This window comes from Anabrus simplex, chromosome 1 (assembly GCF_040414725.1).
Source record: "Anabrus simplex isolate iqAnaSimp1 chromosome 1, ASM4041472v1, whole genome shotgun sequence".
Classification (NCBI taxonomy): domain Eukaryota; kingdom Metazoa; phylum Arthropoda; class Insecta; order Orthoptera; family Tettigoniidae; genus Anabrus; species Anabrus simplex.
Genome location: NC_090265.1, coordinates 727,849,963 through 727,870,889, shown reverse-complemented (window position 1 = coordinate 727,870,889; position 20,927 = coordinate 727,849,963). Strand labels below are relative to the sequence as shown.

Below are 20,927 nucleotides of genomic sequence, written 5' to 3'. Positions count from 1 at the left end.
TTATCTCTTATAACACTATCATAGGCCTTTTCTATATCCAGGAACACAATGACCAGATTCTTGCCTATCTCCCAATACTTTTCCATCAGCATGTGGGTGCTAAAAATTAGATCCATTGTTGATCTGTTACTTCTGAATCCTTATTGCTCCTCCTCTAACTGTTTTTCATTGATGGTTCTCAATTTCCTTTCTATGATCTTCTCTAGAATTTTTAGCCCATGAGACAGCAGGGTTATTCCTCTATAGTTGGTGGATTTCTGTCTGCTGCCTTTCTTAAACAGGGGAATTATAACACCCTTTCTCCAATCTGCAGGTATTTTGCTGTCTGTCCATACAGCATTTAGTACTCTGTGCAGCCATTATATACCCTGGATGCCTGCTGCCCTTATCATGTCTGTATTCACTTCATCTGCACCTGAAGATTTTCCTTTAGGCATAGATTTTAAGACTTGTCTCAGTTTCTGTCCAGGTGATGAGAGGTTCTTCATTGTAGGCTTGGATTTCTGGTTCTGCATTTTGTTCTTGAACTGATCTATTCAGTAGGTGGTCGAAATGGTTCTTCAGGACTTCTCATGTCACTAACCGATTTCCATTTTCATCTTCAATTGCCTTGGTCTTTTCTTCTGTAACTGTTCGTTTAACGTCCAATTTCTTGTTTCGGTGTAATTGTTTGAGGTTTCTGAGCTTTTCCTCGTCTTTAGCAAGATCCGGTTTATTTTTCTCCCAATCCCTTTCTTTCCACAAGAGATTTATTTCCCCGATTGCTACTCTCGCTCTTCCATTCCACCAAGGTGTTCCCTTCTCCCTTATTTTCATACTTGTCTTTCCACAAACTTCAGTTGCTTCCTTAACCAATGTGTCCCTTAGTCTGGTCCATTCTGCTTCTCCATTTTTCTTTTCATCTCTTGGTAACAGGGTTTTTGTCCGGTTCTGGTACTCAGTTCTCTTGTGTGTTTTCTGGAGTTCCCATACTTTGATTATTGGCGTTTTCCTGTTCTGTTCTTTTGGCTCATAGAAGTTTCTCAGGTCCGCTACTAATAGACGGTGGTCACTGTGAAGGCTCTCGCTGGGTATTACTCTGCCATCTGTTACCATTCTGCTTCTTTCTTCATCTGAGGTGACATAATCAGTTACAGTTTTTTGTAGTCCATCCCAACTGTATCGTGTTATCTTATGGCTCTTTCTCTTCTTGAACCAACTATTTTTCACTACTTACCCATTCCTCATACAGAAGTCAACGAGACGTTCACCTTCTGTATTTCGTCCACCATATCCATAAGGTCCCATTACGTTCTCATATCCTGTTCTATCCATCCCAAGCTGTGCATCCTATAATGATTACTCTCTCTTTACTAATAATTTTTTCCAAATCATCAAGAAACTGATTCTTATCCTCTAGACAAGATCCAGTTTGAGGTGCATACACCTGTACCAAAGTTAGTTTTTCTTTCCCTAAATGCTGCACAGTCACCTTTATTATTCCCTCACTAACATACTGAATGTCAGCGACCCCTTCTAGATCTTTACTCATGATGAAACCAACACCATTCCTCATCTCTTTGTCATTTCAATGCCAATACAGTGTATATTGTTTTTTTAATTTCTTCATTTCTTTCCCTCTCCATTTGGTATCACTCAGCCCCAGTATCATTAATTCCCTCCTTTCCATGAGGTCCACCAGTTCTTCACATTTTCGTGTGAGACTAAGTTCATGGTTCCAATCCATGTTAGTCTCCTCCGGGATTTTTGCATTTTTGCAGGACCCTGTCTATCATCAGGCCATAAACCATCATCCTTGACATGAGTCTGCTCATCCTGGCGTCTTAATTTAGTTGATAAATACATTCCGAGGCTCTTATGTGTTTTGAAAGCAACTACAAAAAGCTCTTTTACTGGCTTACTAGGCCTAACGTAATTGAAAATTTTCTTTTGGGGTTTACTCCCTTAGCCTTTGAGGATCCCTCCTAATCCCACAAGGCAGTGGGTACTTGTTTCCTGGAACCCTTTACGAGATGTTACACACCAGGTCAGTGTGCTCTGGGACTCACATAGGCAGGGGTGCCACTCCCTGGGCAGGGCTGCCTCTAAGAGGGTCCCTACCTGTTACCTGTGAAGATGGCCACTACTTGATATATTGTATTGAAAAGGTGGATCCTCTTGCCAATTTATTTCTTATAATTGCACTTCAATACGTAACAAAAATGAAATTTGTAGCTTATAATTTTGCATTCCATTCTGAAGTGAGGAATGTATTCTGTGTTGAGCGACACATTGAAGGGTAGCAAATATTTGTCGCGTGATAGACTGAAAATATCGTGAAATCGCTTACTAATGATGATGGAATCCAGGAAGTGGACAGGCATCCACATCTTTCAACTGTGGCGCGTGTGTTGAAACTTGCACCTTCGAATTTCGACTCTTAGTCGATCAAAGTATTGTCGCATTCAAGATGATGGTGAAAGTAATTTCTGTTGCACATGGCCAAGTTTTACCTCCAAATACATGGTCGAAGAATGTGGCCAGAAAACAATGTTTAACCCACTGGTCTGAAATATAAGGCTTCAGCTGACATTTGTTTTTAGAAAGTGTGTAATTTGCAATAATGTGCTAATACATTTATGGGGTCCCACTGCAATCGTTTTTATGTTTTGTCAGGTGTCTTACACACCTTTTAATGCACTGTTTTTATTTAATAGTAATAATGTAGTTTGCTTTATGTCTCACCGACTACTTTTGTAGTTTTCGGAGACTATGAGGTGCTGGAATTTAGTCCCCAAAAGTTCTTTTACGTGCCAGAAAATCTACCGATATGAGGCTAACATATTTGAGCCCCTTCAAATACCACCGGACTGAACCAGGATCGGACCTGCCAAGTTGGGGTCAAAAGGCCGGCGCCTCAACCGTCTGAGCCACTCATTCCAGCTTTTATTTAATAGCCCCCTGTGGCAAAGGTTTTCATATTTGTTCTCTCGTCTTTTCAGGGTTTTGAATACTCTCATTGCATCTTTTGAAATGGTAGATAGCCTATATCTTTCGCTGTACCCTTGCATATACAATGTAAAAGCATGTCAGGGAAAAAACATATCAAGTGTTCACATATTCAGGTTGGGTGGTTTTTATTCGTGTATTCAATAGAATGTTTTCTTGCTTAACACATATTCCTTGTCCCCTGCAGGAATACGTAACTCTGCATCTTATTTTGTGGTGTATCGTGGTGTATCACATTCTTGCTTAATTTCAGTAGCCTACATTGTTTTAACATTAAGCGATTGTTTACTTCAGCCTTTATTTTTAACGAGTTAACTACTGTATCGGTTACGTTATTTACGCATTTATTACGGAAACATGTTCTCTTTCATTTCAAATTGTGCTTCTAGACCAGTTGACTAGTATTGATAATCGACTCTGATCTTGCCTTCGACTTCGAATGTCGACGAGAGTGTTCATTGCGAAAAATCTATACCGACGACGATCGATCGCATTCAATATAATCACTCGAGTGCATAAATACTCATGATGGAAAAAATTATGCACGCTTAATTGCTTGTAATAATGGACACTTCTGTGATAGGGTTCTCGCTGTAACTGAAGGATAATAGACAGTTTAAAATAGGAATTTTCAAGGGACAGAAAGTTCTTGATATAATGGAGTTCTTGCTATGTGCTGTACTCACTATAGTGGACTTCTACTGTAATTAGCTATTTCTATAAAATGAAAATGAAGTTTCAGTTGAGTATTTTCATGCCTAGTGGAATTTTAGTCTAGTACAAAGGCGGATGAATGAAGTAAGGCTACCAAGACAAACCATGGAAGGACGGATGACAGGGAAGAGAGGATGAGGAAGACCAAGAATGCGGTGTATAGACTTGGTGAAGAATAGCATTAGAAAACGAAACATTGATTGGAACATCGTGTCGGAAGAAGGATGGTGGAATGACAGAACAAAGTGGAGAGGAATCATATTTGCTCCCACCCGGTATCGGCTGGAAGTGGGAGAATGATGATGATGATGATGATGACAAAGGTTTAGGAATATTGTTGGACGAAGTGCATTGGTGTCAAAATAACAAAATAATAAATATTTCAGTTTGGACTTTCTTCTGTCGACTCGTCAAATCACACCTGTTGTAGAGAAACAATCATAGAGGAAATTCAGTGGGACAGTTAAGTTTCTCATATTTTTGCTAACGGCAGTGCTAATATTTTTCTGCTTGTTACGTACAGGTCTTAACTTATTGTAATATACATGGTGAAACGTTTTTAGAATTTCTGGGGATTCTTTAATCCAAATGCCCCGATATTGATTCCGTTGTAAAATCCTTCTGTAGTTGGGAAGATCTTAAAAGCTTATGGATGCAACTATAATTAGTTGGGATTTAAATGGAGTGCAGGTTAAAGTGAGAGATTCATATTATTTTGAGTATTTTATTCTCTACTTTAAATTTGATGAGTCACCAGACAGAATTTTCTTTTGAAATCTTTCCTCTAGATACTTTCTTCTTTTGCCGTCCACACAGAATATTAGTGACTAATTCCTTTTTTTCAACTTTGTTTATCACCCAGTTCGAATACAGTAAAACTATGGACTAATTTGTAATGACAGCCATTGTTTTATGCCATAAATCTTACCAATAACCATTCTTGTGTGCCAGCTGTTTGTTTAATACTGTATTTCTCCGAATCCAAGACGACCCAGAATGCAAGATGACTCCTGGTTTTTCCTTCAGAAAATTAAATCAGGCTTTTCTTCGTAAAATCATCCACATGTCTCTACAATACGACGATCCACCACGAAAATATTCCTGCTGTCTGTGAAACTGTTAATTTTAGTAAGTGTCAGGTACTGTAGGTGCGTTATAACTCAGCCACTGAGTAGCCATGACCTTTCTAAGAATTCAAAGGCTTGCATTTTTCAATGCCATTTTGCGGATTTGAGAAATGTTCTTGTAGAGGCTAATACAGGGACACTTTTTTGTCTATTGAGGGGATTGTCGCTCGCCCGGTCACCCAGCAAGTAGAATGTCATTCTTCACTATTTCCCAAGAACCAGTGAACTGTATAACTGCTTGCCACAGCTAGCAATGTAGCCTACAGGCCTAATAAAGACGCAGATGTTGAAAGTTGGGTTTTAAGTGCGCGGGGGGGTGTTGAAGGGAAGCAGCTTGGTTACCTTGGTAACTGCCAGTGGTATTCATTACTGTTGGGTCATGAATGCAAGATACCCTTGATTTTACACGAGATTCTGAGGGGAAAAAAGTCCTGGATTCTGAGAAATACTGTAATTACCTCATTTACTCGCATATTGATCCCAATTTTTTCCCATTTTTATAGCAGCAAAAAGTAAGGAGGGCCAAATATGTGAGAACCTATTTTGTATGGTGAAGACATTGCTACTCCTGAAATTCTTAAGTTTCTATTATAAGGTCCACCCAGACCAGTTAACTTAAAATTGAACATTCAAAAAACATATTTACGTAGAACATGTTCTGATCCATCATCTTAAACTACATATTAGTAAAATAAAGTGTACAAATACTTTCAGTTATATCAAAAGACTAGGCGAGTTGGGCGCGGGTTTAGGAGCTTGCAACTGTGAACTGACATCGGGGAGATAGTGGGTTGAAACCCCACTGTTGGCAGCCCTGAAGATGGTTTTCCGTAGTTTCGCATTTTCACAGCAGGCAAATGCGGGGCTGTACCTTAAGGCTACGGCCACTTCTTTCCCATTCCTAGGCCTTTCCTATCCCATCATTGCCATGAGACCTGGGAGCATACCCCTGTACATAGCGTACAGACAAGCTGGGAGCATAGTGTACAGATGTGGTGGAAGCATATCTCCTACCTGTACTTAGTGTACAGAGTGGTGGAAGCATACCCCTTGCCTGTACTTAGTGTATAGAGTGGTGGAAGCAAATCTCCTACCTGTACTTAGTGTACAGAGTGGTGGAAGCATATCTCCTACCTGTACTTAGTGTACAGAGTGGTGGAAGCATATCTCCTACCTGTACTTAGTGTACAGAGTGGTGGAAGCATACCCCTTGCCTGTACTTAGTGTACTGACGTTCTGGGAGCATATTCCCTGCCTCTACTTAGTGTACAGACGACCTGTGAGCATACCCCTGTACTTAGTGTACAGACGACCTGTGAGCATATCCCCTGTACTTAGTGTACAGACGAGCTGGGACCATATCCCCTGTACTAAGTGTACAGACATGCTGGGAGCTATTCCCTTCCTGTGCTTAGTGTACAGATGTGGTGCGAGCATATCCCCTGTACTTAGTGTATAGACGAGGTGGGAGCATATCCCATGTACTTAGTGTATAGACGAGGTGGGAGCATATCCTCTGTACTTAGTGTACAGACGAGCTGGGAGCATATCCCCTGCCTGTAGTTAGTGTACAGACGAGGTGGGAGCATATACCCTGTACTTAGTGTATAGACGAGGTGGGAGCATATCCCATGTACTTAGTGTATAGACGAGGTGGGTGCATATCCTCTGTACTTAGTGTACAGACGAGCTGGGAGCATATCCCCTGCCTGTAGTTAGTGTACAGACGAGCTGGGAGCATATCCCCTGCCTCTACTTGGTGTACAGATGGCCTGCGGCTGAGTTTGCTTCCACTTGTTTGTACCAGCCCAACCTCTCTTGACAAAGTCTCTTTCTCTTCCCAGCTTAACACTTTTTGTAAATATCCTTTTTCTTTGTCGAGTGAAGAGGAGGTGCTTTATACTTGCAGTCCTTCTTCAAACAATAATTCAGCCAGGCTGTCTGGCTCAGATGGTACAGCCCTGCCCTTCTGGTAGGTTCGATCCCAGCTCAGTCCTGTGGTATTTAAAGGTACCCAGCCCTATGTCTGTATTTTTACAGGCATATGAAAAAACTCCTTCAGGACAAACTTCTGGCTCCTCAGCATCTCCAGAAACTGTAAAAGTAGTTAGTGTGATGTAAAATGAATGACAGTTTTTATTTTCTTTTTATCCTACAATCTCCACCATGAGACCTTGTTCCATGAATCCGGAATGACTGCTTCTAGTTCTTGAGTAACACTAGACACTTTCCATAACATAACTTTTCATGATCAGGAAGTGACTGAATGGTCAGCGTGTTGGCCTTTTATCCAGGGGGTCCCGGGTTTGATTCTCGGCCATGTCAGAATCTTAACCTTCAATGGTTAATTACAATGGCTCGGGGGCTGGGTGTGTGTGCGCTTCATCACTAAAATTTGTTATAGGTGAGGCTCCATCCTCGCAGGTCGCCCACATGGCGTGAACTTCAAAGACCTGCTCAAGGCTTCTTCAGAAGTCACATGCCATTGTTATTATGATCAGAAACAGTAAAATGATGATTTCCTTGGTTTTCTGGTATTTCATGGGGAAATTTGGTGAAGAGGAAAAAAGTACACTTAGTTGCAATGAAACTATACCACTGTCCGTTGCTGCCATATCCCTGCTTATATATAAATCTTAATAACAAAAACTGAACAGTTTTTTAAAATGCAATTTTTACCTTTTTGTATTGAACACTTTTCTGCTTAAGGTATGTTTAAAATAGCACTTTCGGGCTAAATTTGGCATTTTTTATTTTTAGCACCATATGCAAACCTGAACTATGCCCTTTCAAGAAATGTATGGTTCATATGGCTAGGGTTACTAGAAATGCATCTAAATTTGGTTTAAACAAAGCAGTGCCTACCTCTTTATGACATTGAGAGGGTGTAGCGTCAGTTTGTTTTTGTTCTGGTTCCCGTATAGCAGGAAATTGATTTGTAGTATAAATTGTCATTCACAGATGGCTCTGTTATTACAGTAGTATTATGTTTTAGAATAGTGATGTGTTCTCATTCTTTTATTAATTATCTTTGATAAACAATAATGGCAGTTTCCCTGGTAACTTGACTGGGTGAAATACTTGCATACCTCGATTTATTTCGTGTTTGTGGGTGTGATTCATTTGATCATGGGTTCTAAGTTTCGAAGTGGTAAGAGTAAAAAGCGTAGGTTTTGTGGCAATCAACATAAAAATACAGCAGAAGGAACTAGTAGTGCAAGAAACAAATATTGACCCTTCTTGTAGTGCTTCACATGCTAAACTCGCAACAAGCACGGACACGAGCAATAATGAATATTCCAGTGGTAATTTCTGTGTTGTGTTTGACTCAGACTGCCTTCTGTCTTTGATTTATGCTTTAGCATACCCAAGTTGTTTCACAATTTCTTCAATGAGTGTGATTAATTTTGAAAATCAATGGTTTGGTTGGGCTCTGACATTGAGTTTGGTTTGTAAGTTATGTGGTTTTCAAACACACATTTTGTACCTCCAAGAGGCAAGACCGTGCTCCCGAAATAATAGGAAACTTGTATATGGAATGAGGTTAATTGGATGTGGGTTTGGGGAAGCTAAAAAGTTTGCAACTCTAATGAATCTACCACCACCTTTACCCCAGCAATGATCATGTGAAGAACATATCAGGACCATATCTGTTGATACTGGTTAAGTGCTTGACATTGAAATTATATCAAAGAACTGATTATGCTGAAGAAAGTGCTGCTCAAGAGGTGCAAAAGATAAAGGGAACTGTGTATGGTGTTTCTATAGATGGTACCTGGCAGGAACGTGGCTACTCATCACTGTCAGGTGTCGTATCAGCAATGTCTGTTGATACTGGTAAAGTGCTTGACATTGAAATTATATCAAAGAACTGTTTAGGTTGCAAGAAACACTCGTATGATGATAAAGAATCTGCATCTTATTTAGCATGGAAAGCTGATCATGAAGTTGTGTGTGCTAAAATTTATTCTGGGTGAGCGCCAAACATGGAGCCATACGGAGCTAAAAAAAATTTTTGCTCGTTCGAAGGAAACCAGAGAGTTAGAATATATTGATTTCGACAGAGATCAGGACTCCAAAAGCTACAAATGTGTAGTTGAATCTGATCCATATAACGGTAAAGCTGGAATATCTAGGACACTATCAAAAGTGTTTAGGCAAGCCCTCTGTAAATTGGCTCAGGTGGTGTTAATACCAGCGAGCCAAAAGCAACAATCAGCTTGACAACTACAAATATAAACCTGATATACCATGAGAACTCCTCCATGCTGTGAAACCCATATATGAGAGACTTTATGACCCAAAAATGCTGTCCAAATATCTTCACGGTTTGACACAAAATAATAACGAATCATTCAATGGATTGATATGGCGAAGATGTACAAAGGAGACATACGTCGAGCTTGTTACACTGAAATTAGGTGTTATGGATGCTGTTTTGCACTTCAACTGTGGCAACAAAGTAGAACTAGAGGTCCTGAAAAGAATTAAGATTGCACCCGGAAAGTATACTGTGACTGGAGTGTTCGAAGCAGATGAGCTCCGTCTACGTAGGAGTAAACACCAGACTACATCCGAACAAAAACAGCACAGAAGGTACCTAAGAGGAAGGAGAAAGTTGCAAGAGGATTTAAAAAAAACTTGAAAAGGAGGGCCCCGACCTATGGAGCAGGGGAATTCTAAGGTTCAAAGTTAAACGGACTTGACAATCTTATTGGCAACTTTAAACCCTTGTTTTCTCAGGTTTAAGAAATTACTCCAATTTCCTGCATTTAAAATCAAATAACGGCTGTATAAATTGAGCTAGAAAGTCAAATGAAAGATCATAAACTACGGCATGTTGTGAACCTCCGTTGTTGAAATCTATGTTTAAAGCAGAGAAGATAGAGGCGATTGTAAAATAATGTACTGTAAAAAATTTACATTTTTTTGGGAACGTTAGTTCACTTACTTGATAAAAAATTAAGAAATAACCATGATTTTGCTTGTTAAACATGTATACCCTATGTTTCAGATTTACTTGATACTGTGGTTTACAAACCGCTCTGAAGTAGAAGTATGAGTGTCCACATTGCTAAGTTGTTCAAATGGTTGTGAGCATGTCTCCAAGAATCTTACAAATTCACTTACATAATTTTTCCTTTTGTTTCAGGGGACGCAAACGCTTTGTGTCCGAGGGAGATGGCGGTCGTGTGAAAAGCCATGACTTTGTGTGAAGTGTGACCCTTTCAAAGTCAACTTGTCCTTTTCATCTCCAGCCCATTTTCTCATTGTTAGATATAGACTAACATCAGAAATATGCAGGCTTTGTAAAAAATTGCATATTGTTGTGTTTCGAGTATATTGCTAATCCAGTTGTCTCTTGTCTTTGTGGTTAGGATTTCAGTATCAAGTATGTATGTTCAATTTTGCATTTATTTCCGTTCAAAATGTAATAAAAATATTAATTTGTCCAGGTATATATTTCTCTCTAGTATGTGACATTACATCAACAGCAAAGAAAGTTGCAATTTTCATAGGATTGGTTGGTCTTTTCTTTTACGTACTTCTCTTCTTATTCTTTGAAATGTTTTTTTGTATGTTTGCTGATTTTTCAGGTGAATTTGTGCCAAATCAGTTCTGTGGCACTGTTATTCTTTAATAATTTTTCATATGTCGTTTATAAATATTATTTGATTGTATTTGTAAAAGTTACAGGGTTTTAAAAATTGTTATTGGCTTGAAGCTTTGGAAGATCAGTTAATATATCTACATTGTAAGATGGTCATAAGTTTTCTTTAAGTTGAATCTGTTGCAGATACTGAGGTTTACAAAAGAAATGTAATCTTGAGTTATTGAACTTGACATAATTTTGTAGTATTACCCATTGTTTGGCTGAAGTGAGTTTTCTAGCTTGTTTTGATCATGCTTCGAAAGTCTAAGGGACTGTTTGATCTAGTTTGGATAATGGAATAGAATAATATTAATCGTAATTACATTGAATATAATTCTTACAAAACAGTTAGGTGGTAATTGTGAAATCATTTTTAATACTAATTGGCATATTTTATATGTGGCTTAACATTATATCGTACACAAACATAAGCCGGATTGAAGTTATCACTGACAAGGTAGAAACATTTAGGACTGTTGCCCAGGTATATATCTCAAGAATGTAATTTATAAAAGGGAATTAGTGGGCATTGCAACAAATCCCTGGTTAGAACTAGGCTAGATTTTCAAAGCTCACATTTCTCTCATCTTAGAACCATAAGTTAGAAACATTGCATTTGCTATCATAAAAGAACCGTTCTTCTATTAATCAAAATCTTGAATAAAATGCAGCTGCATGGTATCTTCCTTGTCAACTCTTAATATATGGAAAATAATGGAAGCATTGAACAGTGCAGCATCTGTTCTTGATATTTCAGATTAGGGCAACTATTTCAATATTCTCTCTTCCCTTCTAGATAAGTATAATCTCTAGAAAAGATTCAGTTGTTTCGAACAAGTATTGAATTTTTGAATGATTTACAATATTAGTGAAGTGATTCAGTGAGAAATGCAGTTGCAAAATCAGAAAGAAGTTTCTATGGAATTGATCTGACAAAAGATTTGTTTTTATACTATGATGAGCTTGAGAGAAGAGTTTTGTAGAGTACACAAACTGAAATGATTGTGTATCACAGATGGAGTCTTGAAATTTTTGAGGACTTCCTCGTAACTTTAGGGGCGTGTGCCTTCAGAAAGAGTGAAACGTCAAATACTTCACTGAGGTTTTTCTCGGGTACTCTGGTTTTCCCTGTCATATTTTATTCCAGCAACACACTCCAATATAATTTCATCTGTCATTCATTAATCATTGTCCTGGGAGTGCAGCAGGCTTTGGCAGCCGGCACAATTCCTATCCTTGCCTTCTTTCATGTCGTTCCATTCCTGACCTGGTCGAATGACTGGAAACAGGCTGTGGAATATTGGAAAATATAGTATTTTAATCCTATTGCTTATAAGTGTGTCAACAACAAGCTTCCCCCTTTGAATTTAAAGCTTCAATCTAAGTTTTATGACAGATGTGCTGCTTCATTTCACTTCAGACAATTCCACAGGAAGTTAACATGCATTGACGTTTAGTTTGTGACATTAATATGTTACATGCAGGTATCAACCCAAATATTGTAATACTATTGAAACTGAGTGTCTTGTGAATTTGTTGTTAGTGACATGTCAATGCTGCAGGATGCTCCTGTTGCAAATACATTATGGTTCTGAATGTGGGACCACATGAAAGATGACATAAGAACTGGAACATAAATACAGTATTGCAATATGTTTCTGTTCTCACTTTTTTTTATCATTTCTATTGTTAGTCGCATTCATAACTTGACGTAAGTTTTTGACCTTGTTTCAGTAATCGATTTTACCATTTTTATTCTTGGAAGGATACAGTTTTAAAATTCATTCACGAGAACTGCAGTGTTGTATTTTTACTAATTAGGTAGTTCGATATCCATGTAAAATAAAGTTGGGACTTTTATGCTCCTTGTCATTTGTAAAAGAAAAGTTGGCTGGGAAAGAAAATGACTGAATATAACTGTAGTCGTTAGAAAGGCTTGTTCTTGTTCTTGAATGATCTGTGTGCTGTACATGGTATGTATGTTTGTATGAGTGTGTTGGTGTGTGCTGATATTTTTAAGGGCAAATACTTTGAAAAATGAAAACTATAAAAAAAAGTACAAAGAATGTAAGTCCGATAAATGCTGTCAACTAGAGTGTTTAAATGGTGTTCAGTATTCCTACTTTATTACTTTTGAGGATTGTTCTCAACTAGTATTGGGTTGGGTAGAATTTTTTTAAGAAAAGCAGAAAGTTGTTGTTTTACTCAACATCTCAAATGTGTTACCATTTTGCACCACTGTTCTCTTTTCATTGTAATGTTGGTAACTGAGTCATCACTACTGCACAATGATGCAATGATACTGTAGCCTGACAGACAGAACTGGAAATAAAAATATAATAATACTCTTTAATTAAAGTAGTTTTCAATAACCAGCCATATTATCCCCTTTTCCTTTTAAACTTGGACAGAAACAGGCCGTAAGCTTGTATTCAGAAGATGGTGGGTTCAGACTCCACTGTTGGGAACCTGAAGAATTTGCTGAATGTGGGACCACATGAAAGATGACATAAGAACTGGAACATAAATACAGTATTGCAATATGTTTCTGTTCTCACTTTTTTTTTATCATTTCTATTTCCATGTTCACTTCAAGGCAATACTGGGGCTGTTCCTTGGTTAAGGCCCACCACTTCCCTCCCAAATCCAATCCAATGTCCTTGTTGTGTTGTAACCTAATAGCATCATTTGACGAGTTGTTATTTTGTATGATGGCTCTTCCAAACTCGTTTTTTCCCCCACTAACATAAATGTTTGCTGAATATTTGAAGGCGAGTGTACCCATTACACCACTTGCTTGTCATATGAAAATAAATGATGGAAGAAATACAAGTTGCTGGTGTGGTGTGATGCTTTTTTATTATTATTATTATTATTATTATTATTATTATTATTATTATTATTACTATGACTTACCATCAGCAAAGGGTTTGAAAACCTAGATGAAACATAAGATGGTCGAGGGAGGGTTTTTTTTTATATCACTCATTGAAGTAACACTGGGATCATTATATATAGTAGGTTCTGTTTGGTACAAATCCAAGAAATCCAGAATAAATTCATTACTCCACTCAGATAGACGACTGTCCTCGGACTGCATGACACATGATGTGTGGACAGGCCACTCGTGTTTCCACACAGTGCATCACAAAATTCCTCTGACTCACGTCTGAAACTTGAAAACAGCCTCCTGATGGAGCGCTGCTCACACATGACGTAAGTGCCAAACATTCATAGAGTATTCGCTGTTCTGCCGCTTGGGATTGTTCGGTGAATGTTTAGCAATGTGAAGGAGCCATGAATTGTTTGATGAGCACAGCTCGCAGTGTTTCAGGGCTTTACGTAAACAAATGCAGGTGAAATCCTAACTCGTAAATGTCTCTTGTATACATTTTTAAATGAACTGTGGACAGTTTTGTGACTGGAAATTTCCTAACCAAACTCGAATCCTATGCGTCTTGGTCAAGAAATGAAAGTTTATTTGTGGTATCTTTATTCACACTTTTGTGTCTTCGTGCCGTTGAAAAGCTGTAGTTATGCTGATTGATGCCGATAATAGTATTGAGGGGGAGGAATGTTACTTAAACAGTGACTATAAGTGCACTTTCATGACTATTTTCACTTTACAAGGGAAATATATGATGTCCTCCTATTCAATACATACACATCTCCATCATTAGATAGAGTAATAATAGTCAAGAAACATGTTTCAACTCGTTTGAGCCATCTTCAATGAAAAAAGGGGTTAAAGTTATTTACAAAATAGATGCTAAAAATGTGTTAAAAACTTAATGAAGGAAAGAATGAAAAACAAAAGAGACATGACAGAAATAAAAAACAATTCAATATATACTGTACCCATCCAAATGGTGCTTTGTAAGCGTAAATGAAGGTTTGATTTATTTCATGTACAATTATGCATGAGCACGCGTGGATGGGGCATCAGCTGACTGTAAGGCCGCACCGTTGCGGGCCAAGCGGAACTGGGTCAAGCGGTCAAAGACCTGGGCTGCGTCACAGTGGAGAACACGTCGTGCAGTAAGAACTGAAGAAGGGGGCGAGAGAATTCTAGAATCATCTTCACCTTATAAGGAAGGACAAATCATGTTAATGTATTGCTTTCGACCAATAAGAAACCGAAGGTTACGTCACCTTTTCACTCGTATGTTGGGCGAGAGAAGAAGACTGTTACATTGTATTATATTACAGTACGGACTACGAAACAGTACGGATTACATTCTAGAACAGTATAGATTGAATTAAGGTACAGCTATGACGGTACATCGCACTAGAAGAAGTACATGACATTCATCTTTAGTGAAAACATCAAGGTGATAGGATAGTATTTTTCTGTGAGAACACAGTATTCTTCTAGATTTCGACTTTTGCAGATTCTAGTGTGTTCTATAAAGCGTCAAGAGGCAACGTGATCGGAGTAATAGATCTGGAAACTTCGAGTGTTTTCTACCTCGTTGGTGAACTTTATCCAAGATGTTTTAACAAGTTCGTATTTGGTCTTCGAATTTGTGGAGATTTTATGAAGTGCCATAGAAATTATAACGGTAACAATTCAAGTCTTTGATGAAGCATTGAGCTACATTGTACATCGTTGCACCAGTGAAGTATTTTATTGCACAAATTAGAGAAATACAACAGGTGGAGCACACTTCTAATATAAATTTTAGTTTCAGCCAACTACAAGAGCCGATTTTCCACCATGGATCAACAAAGCAGAATTTCCAAGGAAACTTCAAAAGATCATCAGTGTGAATCCATATCATCTGGCTACACCGAAGTCATGAACTACTAAGTTGAAGGTGTGGGAGCCAGCACAATGAACATGTACATCTACAATCCGCCATAATTTAGAGAGGACCTACAGCTACATCTAAGTTCCTGATGGCAGGGATCTACATCGAAACCATGAGTATTCTTTAAATATTATCCTTTCTTTCTGTAGATTATTCAAAAGATTATATTCTTGTGTAAAGTAAAATTTTTGCTATTAAAGGAGTAGTTATTCCATTTTGGTGCTGGTAGAGTAGAGTATGTATTTCATTGATTTATTGATTCATTAATTCATTGATTGTGCATATGAGTTAGTCAAGATCTTCAAAGTTGGATCACTGGTAAATCTGAGGCTGTAGTAATAATAATAATAATAATAATAATAATAATAATAATAATAATGAAAGGTCTTGTTAAAAATCAAGATGATGATAAAAAAAATTCATTATCTGACCTTCAAGCAATGATCCAATTAAAGTACTGATAGAGATCTCTTAAATATAAATTGACCTTAAATGGATCTTAGTTATTTATCAACCACTGTGCATTTACTCGAGATAGAGATAAAAATAATGGTTAGGACAAAGTGTAATAACATTGTTGAGATATAAAAGTTTGTGTGAGTGATAGGTGTATAATGATTTTATACCGAGGATAATTGAAGGCATAGTGACCGCTAGGGTACACGTTAGTCTTGGTGATATTCGTGATTATGAATATAGCCATAGTTATTGTATTTAGGGAATAATAATAATTTGAAACTCAACAACAAATTTTATATAATACAATGCTTTAGAAAGTATTCCATGAATTCAAGTAGATGTATTCTTCGAAGCATTCATAATGATATCTGGTGGGGATGATTTAAGTTCATCTGATTGAGGTCATTTGTCTTCATATTATACTGTTATTCATTGCTATGAGTTATGGGCATTATTACTATAGGATCTTCAATAAAATCCAAAGGGTCAAGATGATGATGATGATAATGATGATAATAATAATTATAATAATAATAATAATAATAATTTTATACTGTGATAAAATCTATTTTATAAATGATTGAGGGAATCGTTTGACCATATGATATTTTGCACCGGTGTATTCTTGATTCAGGATTTCTTTTGGTGCGTTTTCGCATACTCCTGTTGTGATACTTTTTTGAAATAGCAGGATTTGGAATATTTGTCTGATTATGCTCTATTTCTCTATTAATAATTAATTTGGTTAATGAACGATTATTCGTGACTAGATGAAGGAATACAATCAAATGGAATCTGAGAAGGAAGGGAATCAGCCAAAGAATTTGAATAAAAATGTATATTTGTAAAAAAGAAAAATCGTGTCCAAGAAATTTTAAGTAAAAATTTTATTCGTAAAGGACAGTTATCAATGATAAGATATCTATTGGGTTCAGCCTTTTCAATACTGTTAGTATAGTATTGATGAAGATGATGCTTGTTGTTTTAAGGGGCCTAGCATCGAAGGTCATCGGCCCCTTAGTATAGTATTAGGTTCACCCTTTTCAGTACTATACCATACCTGCCAACTTTCCCGATTTAGGCGGGAGACTCCCGATTTTCGACAGTTTTTCCCGCCTCCCGATTATTCTATTATTTCTCCCGATTTTAGCTTATTTTTTGGTGAACTTCAAACATTTATTTTCAAATCCCGCCGTTTCAGCTTTTTTAGGCCAGTGGCCGGAAGTCCTTCACTCATTGGCCGCTTTCAAACGAAACATCGACGTTTATGAATTCGAGAAATGTTCACGAATATACGATGTTTATTGAAACCTTTATATCGCAACGCGTGTATCGATTGTCAATCTCGTTCTCACATTCTATGTTGGTGTTCGTTCACATCAGTCTAGTCAATTCCATTCTCTTTGTTCGATTCTAGAGACTCGTCGCTAGATATTAAGTGTTTCTTAGTAATTTAGTGACAGAATTTTAATGATAACTACTAGTGACTTTTCTAGAGATTTTACGAGCCATTTGGAGACAATTCAGACTAATTTTTATTTATCTCAATATAAATAAAACAAGAGTTTTGTCCGTACATTGCTCAGAATTTAAAAAGAATGTATTTGCATACCGGTCGCGACCATCCATAGTAACAAGGGGATATGCACGTTTTAATTTTCCATAATTTCTGTCTGTATGTACGTACGTGCGTACGCACGCTCATCACGAGAAAACGGCTGAAGAGAATTTAATGAAAATCGGTATATAACGTCGGGGAATAAGTCGCTACAATCTAGGCCACAAATAATTTTATTCATGCCGAGTGAAATGGTAGTTTAGGGGAAGGCCTAAAATTTAATTCTCAAATATTTGTTATTATTGGCCCTATCAATAAATACTGCATAACTAAAGTTATATATTATAAAATTTCCTATCATTTACGTCTTATACATTTTTACCGTACCGGCTATGATGATAGAGATATTCATGGATTCAGATTTTTTTGCTTAAGTCCATATCAGCGCCGGGGTACGTGAAAATGGGTGAACAGAATTTTATGTAAAGTCGCGGAATAAGGAACTACAGTCTACGCTATAAATAATTTTATTCACTCTGTTCGAAATGGTAGTTGAGGGGAAGGTGCCAAAAATTTAATTTTTAATTGCCTATCTTACTGGTCATATTGAAAAGTACTACATAACAAAAGTTCGAGAGAATACAATTTCCAATTATTTATGTGTTATTTTTACCGTACTGACTACAATAATATTGGTGGTGATGGTGATTAAATTGTGAAGATAATTATAAGAATGAGAAAAAAGTCATGAAGGAACAATTGCTTAAATAATACAAGAGGTTGTCATGAAAGAAAGGAGAACTCACTTGACATTAGATGCTCTAAATCACAGATTTGGAAGAAAACTAAGTGTGAAGGCCTCCAATATAGAAAGCTCATAAAATTGATCAGCAATAACATTACATTGGCCATTGTTTGTTGTGAGTGCTTTGTGTGTTCTGCTGCCATTTATCTCCGATAGATAGGATTACTGCTGCGTATTGAGTATAACAGCCTGCCTGAATATTGGCGGAAAGTAGCTGAGGAGTGGGGAGTTAGATCTCTCTCTTCTTTAGCATGCCATTCTTCTGGTTCATAAATTTTCTGATACTACTGGTACGTAACACACTGGATTAGCATAGTATTCCATCTATTCAATCCCTACTCTGAGGCAGTGATTGGAATGAGCAGTGTGCACACTTAAATGGAATAATTACACAGGAGTATTCGTGGCTGTCTGCAGCCTGGTCATTCTAGCTCTGAAACTTTTGAACTGTTAGATCGACACCGTAGTACATTTCGCTAAAAGTGAGAAAATGTGCTGTTTTCATTTTATCGAATATTTCATATGACAACATTGCTTTTTATCGCAACATTCATACTGGCATCATTGTAATGACCTATGTTGACTTTAGTTGGGAACACTATAAGGACAGTCTTTCTGAGAATTCCGTAGCGAAGCACGGGTTCATCAGCTAGTTATTTGATCCAAATAGCATTGCGCTTTGCATAATCGCATGGGCACTTGGTGCAATATATTAATTTATGCATTTGCTAAGTAGCCTAATGGCATCTAAGTGCATGACTGATTCACACATGCGTTCATACTATTTTCAGCAGGCTTATCAGGGACCGATCATCTCACTCACATACTTTCTGTGAGGGAATAGAGATGTGTAATTTTTAGCCTTGTAGCCTCGTATAGCTACAATCGGGCTTTGAGACAATAAGTATTATAAATATATTGTAGTACTGTATTGTGCAAGACATGTAGAATAAGCAGTTTTGATCAATTGTATCTCCTGATTTCTCCTGATTTTCATATCAAAATCTCCTGATTTTTGGTTTTGTAAAGTTGGCAGGTATGCTATACTAATAGTACTGAAAAGGTTGAACCTAGATATCTTATCGTTGATCTCAGTTCAATACGGAAACATTAATGAAGTTCATATCTTTCAAAAGGACAGTTATATCATAGAATTTGAATGTAATTCCTTTGTAAAAGAAAATATTTCAATTATGATTAATTAATTCATGAATGAAATAAGGAAGGCAAGAGTATTTCCTAGAGCCAAACTATAAAGGAATTAAGAGAATAATTCGATAAATTTAAGATAATAAATACCATATTTATAATTGTGTACTGCTGTAAAATCATGGAGGAACATTCAAACACACAGCCAAATAGGGTCCGTATGTTCTGGGAATTCTTCCTGCTTTTCCATCATGAAGAAGTGAAATTCGTCCAAGAACTCGACAAGCCTCTGAAGTACTTGCCCACGACTCAGCAAGCAAATATTATTGTACATTACAAGTGCGCCATAGTGAGATTCCACTTCGTGTAAATTTTGGAGAACTGGCGATTATTTAGAGCATGTGCACATATGAAGTTCACAATTTCAGCTACTCCGAGAGTACACTTTCACATGACTGCATACCTCTTTCGCACATAGGGCTTCCTGGTGTAACGTACCATGCAACTGTAAAATAGGGTGTTTAAATTTTTCTTTAAAAAATCACACAAACCCATTATTAATACCCACCATAATTGGGGGAAGTATCAGTCTTTCCAGACACAATATTATTTTTAATACAAGTTCTTGCTTCACTTCGTTCATTATATCTTTCCCTGTAAGTAATTCCTCCCTCACCACATTTCAACAAGGACATTGAACAAGAACAGCTATCCTTGTTTTCATTGCTCCTGGCATTTATTTAACTCTGTTAATTATTTGTTGTTTGTTAGGAAAGTCTTCAAATAATGCGTCGGACGTCGATAAGAAAGTCTCTTCCAAGAACTCACCGTCAGAAGGCGGTTTCCGATGCTGTACTGTGCAGCGAGACAGATGGAAACAGCCGCACTGATATTATTCCTTGGCCTGAAAGATGATACAAAACAGTTAGTTTGTTTTGTGTATTGTTCGATTTTTTGTGAAACGAGCTCCCTTCTTTCTTCATTTGGCATGTAACGAACATTTGAATGATTCGTCTCAAAATGGTGCTTTACATTAAATGTGCGGGATACAATTATTTTCGAACACAGGGAACACAAAGCTTTATTGCTTCTTTTTATCACTCCGAATTCACTTGTCCACTATTCTAGAAGAATCCGGTCACTACCATTGTTAAGTTTCTATTGCTGTTGTTTTTTCGGCAGCGAAAACATGTTTGTGAGATCCGTATACAAACGACATTCAATGCACAGTTATACACAAAGAATAATTACCCAGACGTGGCTGCTTCACACAAGTCAAACTTCACTCACTCACTCACTCACTCACTCACTCACTCACTCACTCACTGACAGCCAGATTTTCTATATTTATTTCTTACACGTAAAAGTCTGTAGTAAAAGATGTACAGTAGAGTCTCGATTATCCGACCTAAACGGGACCTGGAGTACGTCGGATCACCGAAAATGTCGGATAATACAGAACAACTTTGAGAATGAAGTGAAACAAACAGGAAGGCCATAATCTAGTACTAAAACAATGACATGTTTTACGGTACTCTATTTATAAAATTATCAGTTCAATTGTACAGTGCATGCAGTATTGAACGAAAGCATTCCAAATGTCTTACGAAAAGAAACTTGGCAACAATGTCTGCTTGCCTGCTGATCCACGTTTACTTGCTGC

General features: G+C 37.4%; 1 protein-coding gene across 1 annotated transcript in view; it reads left to right on the top strand.

The window, feature by feature from the left end:
* Pdcd4 (Programmed cell death 4) overlaps window positions 1-12,840 on the top strand; it is a 374,027-nt gene extending 361,187 nt beyond the window's left edge. The window contains exon 8 of the mRNA XM_067136088.2: window positions 9,982-12,840. Within this exon, the coding sequence (XP_066992189.1) occupies window positions 9,982-10,045 (64 nt within the window). The 3' untranslated portion in view covers window positions 10,046-12,840. The remainder of the gene's footprint in view (window positions 1-9,981) is intronic.
* The last annotated feature ends 8,087 nt before the right edge of the window (window positions 12,841-20,927 follow it).